Raw genomic sequence first — 12092 nt, 5'->3', positions numbered from 1 at the left:
TAAGTTTGACTTCTGAAGTGCAGACTCTTTGGTTGTCTGGAATCTTCTTGTGACTGAATATATTTCTTTCTCAACCAAAGCACAGAGTCAGTGAGGATGACGGAGTGGGACCATGGCCAAGTCTCTGGCAGCTGACAGACTTACAAGGCCACTGACAATGATGGAGTGATAGTGATGACAACTCAGAGACACGCGAGGACAGAGAGGGGGTTCTCTGTGACTGAATCCAAAATGGTGACAATCACACACTGAGTGGCACTAATAATGGAGACAGAAGGCCTGACTGCGATGGAGACAGAATGACAGCAAAGACAGACAACAAAGTTGCTTTGTTCATTCAGAGACAGAATGTGACAGTAACATAGAGACAAGGTCAGAAAGAGACCTATGCAAACAGTGTCGATGCCTGGAGGCGTAACGTTTGTTCTCTCCTGTCAAAGTATCAGAAAGTGATCAGTAACAGCAACAATATCAGTCTCAGAGTGCAAATAACCCCCCAAATTAGATACTTGAGAAATCCAAATTTACAGGAGGACTCATTTAGCTAATGCAAGACTTACACCCAGAACTGGGATTGGTTTTTAAGTCTACAAGCAAGTGTAGAGTTGTTTCAGGAACTTTTTCTCAAGAAACAGACCAGACCAGTTTTACTTTTTAATATCCATACAGACATTTATCCATTTCCTTTACCTGCTTTTTCATGCTCTGTCACGCGGACCTGGCACCTATCTCCAGCAGTGATTGGTTGAAAGGCGAGACAAATGAGACAGGCAACCAATCACACTCTCATCTAGTGGCAATTTAAAATGACCAATTAACTTAACGTGCATGTCTTTGGTCTGTGGGAGGAAACTGGAGGACCCAGAGAAAATCCACACATGCACAGAGAGAATACAAAAAAATCCACATAAAACCAACTAATTTGAGATGAAAACAAAGCTGCAGCTGGGTTCAAACCTGCAACCTTTTTATTTGTAAGACATCAGCTCTAAACACTGCTCCACCATGTCGCCCTGCATACAAACAATAACAATAAATATACTGTTTTTTATTTAACATTGTGGAACACGGCATCAGAGACAAAGTAAAGAAGTGCAATGACATGCTGTCAGGAACAAACACCAATAACACAGGAGATTTGTCAGGATTCAAAGCAACAACTGTAATAGCAGCCGAGCGCTAATTATAGAGACAAAGATAATCTCCCATTACCAACAGAGAGAAGCCTTGAAGACTCTGACCACATCTTGGTCATAAAATAGGCTTTGCCCCCAGTTGCCAGAGAATAAAATGAGACATAAGAGCATAAAACTGCTGTGACCTTAAGAAACACGGAGGTGTCTACAGGCAGTTAAACAAAGACGGATGCAGATAGATTTTATGTTAAAATCTTCTCCTGTGGCTTGTTCCACATTCAGAGTAGACCGCTGCAGCCCGAACTCACTTCTTCACACACTTCTCTCTGAATAAAACAGAAGAGGCATGAGCAAATTTAGAATCCGGGCAGAATTTTATACGAGATTTCCTGCTAAGCAATTTGCCTTTATGTTTTATCCATAAAGCATTTATGTTTGCTTATGATTGTTTTTAAACAACTTGAGAGCTGAGACATAAATTAGACAATGTGGGAAAATCAGGTTAAAACTTTACTGGAATAGTTCTAAAACTTTTTGTACTTAAATAAAACACATAATAGTTGAGTTACTGTTGCCACTAATACTTTTATATTTACTTGTGATTTTTGGTGAACAAATCAAACATACGTCTTGATAAGGCCTTTTTTATTTTGTTGCTGCTGGATACGTTCTTTGTGCATCTAAAATGTCTGATATTTTTACAAAATTCATCACACTGACAAATGTGTAATATATCTAGTCAATAAGACCTCATGTTGCCATGGAAATTTCCACAGTCCTGTAACCTTAATATATTGCTAATTATTGTAAACATTATGATGAAGGTCCCCTATCCAAACTGTGTTTAATTAAAACATAAAAAAGAGAACTTTAGTTTCCCACTGACAGGCCGTGACAGTGACTGAACACAGAGTTTACAGTAAATCCAACATGATTTGAACATGGCTTCCATTTCAGATTAACCATCTAAAAGACAAGAGCAGGAAGAGATGTTTATGAGGGAGAAAAGGCCAAGTGGCTGAGTTGAGTGGTTTAATAAATTCATCTAGCCCGAGGTGAAATTTAATATTTCAGCCTTGGACAGAGTGACTTGCAGTGACAGCAACACTGCAATAAGCTCCGACATCTGTTGTTTTCTGGGTGCATCGATGCGGTCACAAGGAATATTAAGATCAGCGCGTGGTACGGTGGTGTCTGGATGTTTTCACTCAGACTCTGACGTTAACAAAAAAATGCTGTCATTGGAGGGGATACGAGGTGGGTAGGGGGATTTTTGTGTGTATGTGGTGTGCCAGCAAATGCTGAAAAAATTAAACTCCATTTTGAGTAATAAAAAACATATATGGTTATATCAGTCCATGACAGAATATAGAAAAATGTTTGTTTTTTATTTTAAAATAAATCTTCCAGCTTGTTGCCTTTATATTTTGTCACAATGCTCTTCAGGTGTCACTTAAACAACTCTGATTTTTACTTGTTTTCTTTACTCTAAGGATTTCATTTTTTTTCTGTCTCTTTTTTTTCAGTCGTCTGCAACTTCCGAGGCTCAGTGACTCAAGGTTTGGCTCTGGAGGTTGGAGAGACGGTTCAGATTTTGGAAAAATGTGAAGGTAAGACTTCAATAATGAACTTTCTCGTTGTTACAACAACACAAAACCCCCCTTCAGCACCAGTAATCACGAACTGAATTACTGAGATAAATAGTTTTTTAAAGATATTTGCAAAACTAAACCAGGAGATGACTCGCTGTGGTGACCCCTGAAAAGGGAACAGCCGAAAGAAAAAGAATAAGAAGAAGATTTGCAAAAATAAACCAACAATACTCATTTGTGTATATACATTAGTCACAACTGTCTTCCTCTCAACAACAAAAAAAAACTTACAAAGAAGCTGTGATTTGTAGGAATTTTCTGTTGTGTACATAATTCTCCAGGTTACATTAATGATCAAGTGTTAGATGTCAAAATGATCAACTTTTATCCCAGAAAGAAAAAGATTGAACAAACTGGATTCATAGTTCTCAGAATTTCTTTTTCCCTTTTAGTTCTTATAGTTTTAACCTTTTGAAATTTCATATTCTTAACCTCAACCTTTTAAGGCTGAGAGGGTCACTTCTAGCAAGCAGGATTACTCTATATTTAGAATATTATGGTTCCCAGATTAACACTGAAGCATGGAATTAAAAATAAACACACACCGTTGGGCCATATGACAAGTACCACCCAGAAACATCTGTAACAACTGATTCAGTGATGTGCATCTAAAGGCACTCAGATATATTAATATGTAATTCTGAAATGTGGGTTGACACTCAATCTAAACAAAGCACTCAGCTGAATCTGCCCAAAACCATGTGAAGCCTGGGTCACCTGATTGACCTACATTAGACTGGCTGTAGTCTGTGTAGGTAAACAAATATGGCAGAATCACATAAGTGTAGAATCTCGAAGAAGACATTTAGATGAAAATAGAAGAGTGAATCTGCTGCTAAATGCAAAAGAAACAAGGTCAAGTAAGACAACTGTGTAACATATTTGCAAAATTGTTTGACTTTTCAGCCCTATCGACTCTTCCATGGATGTTACCATTGTTGACCTATTTTCAGTCACTTCGGCTGTTTCTGTATAAAACAAACAAACGGTCACAAATTTTGCTTTTCCTTTAAGGTCACATTAACCATTGATATCAAAACACATTGTGTGGATTTGGTTTCTTACTTTGTTTTATTTATTTTTTGTCTTCATGACTTTGCAATAAGTATCTTTATTCAAACCAACTGAATGAAGCTCTACCATTAAAAAACAGTTTGTTTGTTTTCTAATCCATTGGCTTTTGTAAAAATGTAACGAATGCTATAAATGGTAATAATTTGTAGGATTACTTTGGCTAAAGTACCATAAAAATATAAAAACAGATCAATAGCTGATTTGACCGACAGGACACTTGATCACCTCCTCAAGGTGAATATACTCAGAACTTTTAAAAGTTCATGACATGAACTAATTTTATGATGTAAAGACCTGTAAATTTTTCTTCTCTTTATGAATCTCAGTGGAAATTCTGGTTCCTGTGAATGTGCAGGTTTAATTTAGAACCAGTCAGATTCCTCCCTGACAGTACTACATGATCAAATATTCAAATTTGATCCTAAGCAAACCACAACATAGTACACTTTGTATTGTTCTAGTTTACTTGTTTTTAAATATTCAGATTTGGATATGGTAGTTTGTTTTGCTTTAACAATTTTTTATCTCCATGCTTTGATATCTGTAAAAACTTTTGATGTTACCAACATTATCTCACATTTTTCTCAAGTGTATTATGCTTGACTTCCTTGTCTTATAAAAAAAGCAAAGAACAATTTTCTTTCGTGGGAAAAAACAGTGATAAAAGCAGTAGAATATTGTGGCCTATTGTTTGCCCCGGTCAGTCATGTCCCCTCATAGTTTTTACTAAGGTACCAGAAATAGAAGCTTTCACATCTACAGACGCCAAAGTGCTCAACACGAAGTAAGGCTCATTGCTGCAGTCACAGTTCTCTTTGATAGTGGGTGCAAACAGGTTGGATGTGAGCCAGAGTTATTAGCCAATGCTAATTCCAGTGTTACACTTAGTTTGACTGAATTTTTCCAGCCCAAGACAGAATGTGTCTGTGGCCGGGACATGTTGTTTCGGAGATAATGAGTGAGAACGTGCACTGTTAGCCACAGCTGGGCAGGACAACACCATCGATCTAGTGTCAGTAGCTGATTAGGCTTTTCCTGCAGAGGTAAGATGTCCATGAGGATGGGAGGGGTGTAGACAGAGAGGGGGAGGGAATGCTCTGGTGATGGATAGAAGAAAATTGCATGGATTAACTTCTTTTTTTTAGCATCCTCATCCTCCAATATTGTCATTCCTTACAATCCTCCTCACTGCTGTTGTTTCCACCCCCTTCATCTCATCTGTTATCCTTCCTTTCAGCTTTACTTCTACATTTTCTCTTCCCTGGCTGTCTGTGCACACTGACCAACCAAGCTTGTATTGAAGGTTAGGTTTTTCTCATGGCACCCTATCAGCATCTAATTTGCTCCGGTTATGAAATGCAGCTCTGCCAGCGAGGGACACAGCCTATTATTTGAGCTCATGTGGCAGAAACTGGCATCCCATCATTCCCTGTGACGCACAGTGATTATCAGGCCAAACCAGGGCCAACTTTTGTCCAACATCCCCACGACACCTTCAATATTCCCACAGCTTCTATCATTATCTGAGCATGTAATACATTAGTTGAAAGCATCCTTCAAAGAATGGTCGGGTTTTACAGCAGAATGTGGATGTTTCTGAGAATGCTTGTCATATTGTGTTTTAATGTCGAACTATTTCCAATTCAGCTGCTGCAGAGATGCTCCAACACTCAAATCCAGACAGTAAACCAAGTATTCACGAAGCTCGCAAATCATCAATAAAATAGTCTTTTCCTGCCCTCTAGCATGGTGGCTACTACTATTCTGCCAAATTATCCTCCCAAACGGATACAGTGACATTGATATGGAAATACTAGTGATTTAGAAACAGCTGCCAGGCAGTAGGAATTGAGCTCTCTTGGGACTTCGTTTCCTGCCTGGTTTTGTTATCATAACCTGTACATTTACATTGAATTGACTGATCCCCGACCAGATGTCTGTGGTACAATAACTGATAGTTCTCTTTCCTGAAACTCAAACTGACAATGTTATATCATAGCACAAAACTTGGAGTTAACCCTATTCAAGATGGCTGCCACAGCTAAGTAACCTTAGCAAACATAAAAATGACTTTGACTCAACCAGTTGTATAGATATTGAGCTCAAATTTGATGTGGTAGTGGCTGAGACCCTTTCCCAACGTGTACTCAGAGCACTAGCTGATTGCAAAAGATCAGTTTTTAAAATTTTGCCATCAACTCTTGGAGTCGACTGTGTCTGCCTGTTAGCAAAATATTTCATGAACCTCTGGATGGATTTTAGGGAAACTTTTAGAAAACAGTCGCATCTTGCGAGGTTTCACAATATTGCATGGGATAAGATCATCTGCAAGATTTGACCAAAATGACTTCAACTTAATTCCCTTTCATCATAAGATGAGTTTTGTTTAATATTTTGGCTTCCAAGGTGCCTAAATGCAATCTGTCAAGGAATGCTAGCCCTTTAATTTATTAATTAAAAGTGAATAAATGAGTTCCAGTAGTGGTTCAGAGTTAGACTTAAAAGGTGAGTTTGTCGCCTCTTGTGAGAGGTGAGTTGAATCTTTGCTGTCAGTGAACTTAGTCCACTGATGCAGGAGCAAAACAAACATGGAGAGTGATGGGACAGATTAACATCCAGGCAGAACAAGGTCTGACTGCGGCTTCAAGGTACACTGACACTTCAAAGTGTCACACTTTGTCTCCAGAATGACACTCTGTCGGAGTGAATGCAACATGTAACGGTGTAATGTGTGGCAGAGTACAATGTGTCGCCCTCAGAAAGATGGAGCACAAAAACATGACGCTCAAGGACACGCAGATATGTTTGACTAATTTAGAGGATAAGGAAACATTTAGCAAATTAAAGTCTATAAAATGAATAAATGAGCTGAAAAGAATCTGACCTACAGAGCATCATGTTTTGTGCTGACACATCAAAGGACTTTTCTTATTCTGAATTTAGTACAATTTCATTATAGCAAGATGGTTTCCTTTAATTCTCTCAAGTCTTGCACAAAATAACTTTACTGTTTTTAGTAAATGACAGTGTTGTGTGAAAACTTAGAAGAAATTATGCAGATTGAATTCTTCTGATGTAAAGGAGGAATTGACATGAGCTTATATTGACCTTTAAAGTTGACCAGAAATGGCAGCTTGCCACTGAGGATCAATTCCAGGCCTTTTGATGTCCAACTTTCCAACATTACATCAGTATTTTAAAAAAAGAGCTGTTTTAAGAGAAAATGGAAAGTATGGTCCTCTTAATAAATTTAAAGACCTTGAAGGAATGCATATCGCCCACCATCTATGATGACAGAATTTTATACTAAAATAATCTTAGGTTGAAAAGGAAGAGGAGTCATTTTGGTCAAACCTTGTAAATGACATTATGCATGATCTTATGCAATATTGTTCAATCCTGCAGGATGCAAAAGTTTACAGTATGAGTTGAGGACAACTTTCGGCTATTACAACACCAAGTTTTAGCTCAATATCTGTAAAATGGACTGAGGCATTTTTGAGTTGGCTAATGTTAATTTAATTGATTTAAAAGTTAATTAGTTCTAGATGTACATTTAATAATTTCTATCTGAGAATTTCATTGAATTCCATCAACTGAAATTGTAGCTCAATATCTGTAAAAGTAGCTAAATCATAGCCATTTTTCTTTTACTTAAGGTCAGTTGGTTGTGGCAGCCATCTTGATTTGGGTTGACTCAAATTTAATCAGTTATGAATGTACATCCATTGATTATTTTCCAGTGTTTCATTAGATATTTTGTTGGCACACACTGTTGGCTCTAATAGTTAATGGATTTTTTTTTAAATTGTGCTGTGAATGACTCTCAGGTACTAACACACCAGATTTTAACTCAAAATATTTTAAATTTGTTGTGTTATACCCATTTTTGTGTTGTTTATTTTAGGGTAAATTGGCTGTGGTGGAGTCCAAACATTAATCAGCTGCAGATGTTCATCTAATTATTCCAAAAGTTTCATTCAAATTTCTTCAGTGGTTCATGAGATATTTTGCTCATAGTATAGACAAATAAACACGCAGACACAGACACGCTTTTGGCATCGGGCGATTAATATATATTTTTCAGACATCATCCACTCTGTACACGTGCAGCAGCAGTGTTTGGTAAACTAAGGATGCTGTGTTCGGTGAGTAGGCATGTGGCTCAGCTGCAGCTCACACCTCTACTGAATCACCATCATAACTGAAATTACAGTGAAAAATATCCTCCTGGGTCCTATTACCACATCAACAAACATTTTTGCTTTTCCTAGCTCGAGGTGTGCACTGCTGCAGCGTAATGCGTCGTTTACGACTCATATTTGTCTGATTTGATTTCTTGCTGTGTTATACAGTTTCCATTATGAGTTAAATCTTTTTGTTAACGCAACCAAAGAACCCCTCCGAGTTTTGCCCCGCTCTCTGGAAAAGATTTATAGAAAATGTTATTCTGGATTATGTTGATAATAGTTTTAGGACGATTAGTCTTATAACTGTTGTATGAGCTGCTTAGTTATGGGAGGAAAAATGAGTACCTCTTCTTCATGGAAAGATTGCATCCTAAAAAACAAATTGCACAAAATCTGCACCTGTGTATGCATAAATGAAACACACAAAAACCTGCTCTGTTACTTCCACAAATACATACTGTAATTGACATATAATTTATTAGTTGCTGCCTGGAAATTTGATGTTTTTCTCTCATCATTTATTCTTTTTTCTTTAACATTTTTTTTCCTTGCAAATAACTTTAAACTCTGAAGGCATACCCACCCATCATTTCAACCTTTACAACAGGCCCAGACAGTGCTGCTTCAATCTGATTATCATATAGATGAGAGGCCCGGGAGCAAACACAGCCATCTTTACGCTGGTGATAAATGCATCTTGATTGGTTATTAATTACCCAGCCAATTAAACCTCCATCTCCATATTCAGATCAGATTAAGAGGAACCACAGAGGAATTAATCTCATGATTTTGCAAGATAAGATGAATGTTGATGTGGAGTATCCTGTCAGATGCTTAGATAAATGGCATCACTGAAGCATTTTGGGAGTTATTGTTTTATAATCTTTTTTTGGAAACTTCTCAATCTAATTTAATTTTTTTGTGAAGTCTTAAACTGATTTTGTTTTAGAAATTTAAAATGGACATCTCGTCACCATCTCGACCTTTGATAAATTGTTTAAGAGTTTCATGATTTAGATGTTTTGCTGTCAGAAAGGTTTGTCAACCTTTTCAATTTGTTAAATGTTAAATAAATTGCATTTCAGGCTTAATATGTTAAAAGTAAAATGCATCATAATTGACTGTTTCAGTAAGTAAACCAACCCTTAAGTTTCCAAAAACTGCAAAGACAATCATTTTCATTTCTTCTTGAATTGAGACAAATGATGATTTTGCTGTCTGTAAGGATGTCTGTTTGTGGACTTTTCCTTGAAATTCTTACTTCCTGGATACAATTATTTTTCAGTTGTCAAGTTGTGATTTCAAGTTGAGTCCACTTTGGACAGCTCTCTGCTCTGCTGAGGCATCTGATTGGTGTCCATCCGAGTGGAAAGAGTGGCGGTGCTGTCTAAGAAATGTAGAAGAAGGAGGTCCGTCATTCGCAGGAACTTGACCCAGTTCTGTGTGTCACTAGTCTGATTCTGACTCTAGCATTGAAACAGTAAAGCTGAGCTGTGACAGATTGCTACTCAACATTTTCATGCATGTAGGTGGAATGACTCATAACTGAGGAACAGAACCTATAGCATCTTATGGGTGTTTGTGTTGGAAGCTTTACTGTTTCTTTCAGTCGCAGCTCAGATACCATCATTGTTATCTATCACAAATAAACAAAAATGAATCTGCTCAGAATTCATAAAAATAAATTATTGAAACGTCAACCTCAATTCTGGAAAAGTTGTTGAGTTTTTAGAGGGGATTGTGTTCCTTCTCTTGTCTGATGTAGGAGTATAGCTGTTTAACAGTCCTGGTTCTTTGCTGGAATTTTTGCTGGATGGGAGCAGATGTTGTTCAAAAACTCCTATATATGATTCTGCATAATTGATGGAGCTTTTCCAGATCTGTAAGCTGCCCATGCCAGAGGCAAGGAAGCACTCCCATACCAACAGAGAGGCAGGCTTTTGAATTGTGTGCTGATAACAGGCGGATGGTTCGTAGTTTCCAAAAATAATTTCAAAATTTGGTTCATCTGAGCGAAAAACAATTTTCCATTTTAGCCTTAGTTCATTTATTATTATCCATTATAAATAAAATAGGTGTTTACGAGATTTTTAAATCATTCCTTTCTGTTTTTATTTACATTTTACACAACGGCACAACTTTTTTGGAATTTGGGTTGTTTTTACAACTTACTTGAAAATTAACGTGCTTAAATTTTCTTCAGCAAGAAAATAATTTCTTGATACATGTCTGTAATATAGATGGAAATGCTGCATCACAGGATCTTCCAGGTTTTGGCCAAAAGCAAATGTTTACTTCAACCAACATTTTAAAGTCTTTAATGATAAAATATCCTGCATATAATCAATTTTAAGTAAAAATGGCAAAACTAAGAGTTTAAAAGTTTAAGTCAAAAATTAAGATATTCCTCTTGATAACACCTCTGTTCCATTTTTTTAATTTTTCAAAAATCTTCAGTCAATCAGTTAAGAGGCAGAACTTCTTTCTTTCTATGATGTATATGTGAATGTTTTGCAAATTAAAAAAATGTTTGCAAGATGATCCTTGAAAAGACAGGAAGAAAACAGCTGCCACATGCACGCAACCTCCCACACAGAGTTCAGAGCAGTGGACTGAATCTGTCTCCAGCTTCAGGCCTTCGTGTCTGTCAGTGTCTCTGTCTGACTCTGACATCCTCGTTCATAAGCTCATAACATCCAGTGTACTCTTACATCAACTACTAGTCCATCAAGTTCTACCCCCAACCCCCCTGAACAAACACACACACACACACACACACACACACACACACACACACACACACCTACACACACACACAAACAAAAGAGACCTCTTGTCAGTGTTCTTTCACTGCAACCTCAAATTGTAATGGCTTTATTCCTGACTGTGCTTTCTTTAAGCAACAATACACAACATATAAGACTCAATGCATATGTAGATTATGTGCTACTCTTTAAAGTCTGTAGTTTGATTTGAAATAATGTGCTACTATGTGGATATATATTTTTAAAAATTTCAGAATAAGTCATGCAAAATTGCCACATGTTCAGAGTATACATAAAGGTTATAATCAGTATATTTTATTTCTCAAGTGGCTTAAAATATTCATTACTAACATTTTAGTGTGCATTAAATATTTTTTAAAGAATATCGTTCTTTTAGAATCACCCCTAACAAAATAAAGCTGCCACAACATTTTGTTATATTTACCTCATAAATATCAGCTTAAACAGTAGAATTTCAGTTTTTATTCTTTGAAGGTTTACTGGTTTGTTTTTACTTGGTAACACAAACTCTTACAGAGGATAACTTTTCATTTCAGAGACAAATTTATTTTTTATTTGTCATCTAGGCAGGTGCAAAAAAAGAAATAAAGATCAAAATCTGAATGCATTTGCATTTCATGCTTTTTAATTTTTTTTTTACTTCTTATTAGTGTTGGGTGCAAATCAGAATGTTTTATGATCATATCTAAATTTTTGTGGACCTACATGATTTTCTTTCACTGTTTTTTAAAGAATAACTTCCTTTAGTGAAAGAAAATAGTTTAGTTGACGATTGCTTTTAATTTCAAGACAAATTGCAGACTCAGCCGTCTTTAATTTTTCACTGAATCTGTGCTGTTTATCTGTTTGAGTCACTGATTGTTGTATCCTCTTCCAGGATGGTACAGAGGGTTCTCAACAAGGAAGCCAAATGTCAAGGTAAGACAGAATGACAGCTTCTGCTACTTAACTTTTTTCTTTTAAACAGGTTTATATGGAATGAAAATTTTCTTCTTGTATGAGTCATTCTCCTTTTATTTGTTGTGAAAATGCTAAGTTTCTGTCTGAATATCTGACTATATGAAGGAGACTTGAGAAATGCTTCCTGCAGATCTCAGTTTTAGCAGAAATTAAACTTTACACATCCTTTACAGTTTATGTGCAGCACAGCAGCTCAAGTGTAAATGTTAAGTGGAAAAACTGTAATATTTATATTTTATGTGATCAACTGATACGTTGAAGCAAAAATCTATTTTATCCTTAAAACTCTTGGCT

General features: G+C 36.5%; 1 protein-coding gene across 2 annotated transcripts in view; it reads left to right on the top strand.

The window, feature by feature from the left end:
* The window catches only part of LOC108244939 (dedicator of cytokinesis protein 3), a 148104-nt gene that overhangs the window by 51873 nt on the left and 84139 nt on the right, over positions 1-12092 (top strand). For both annotated transcript variants that reach the window (XM_017431497.3, XM_017431498.3), the window contains exons 3-4: positions 2663-2746; positions 11716-11756. In XM_017431497.3, coding sequence (XP_017286986.1) covers positions 2663-2746; positions 11716-11756 — 125 coding nt within the window. The remainder of the gene's footprint in view (positions 1-2662; positions 2747-11715; positions 11757-12092) is intronic.

Source organism: Kryptolebias marmoratus, linkage group LG4, assembly GCF_001649575.2.
Source record: "Kryptolebias marmoratus isolate JLee-2015 linkage group LG4, ASM164957v2, whole genome shotgun sequence".
Lineage (NCBI taxonomy): Eukaryota > Metazoa > Chordata > Actinopteri > Cyprinodontiformes > Rivulidae > Kryptolebias > Kryptolebias marmoratus.
Note: the sequence above shows the minus strand (reverse complement) of the source record. Positions and strands in the feature narration are given on the sequence as shown.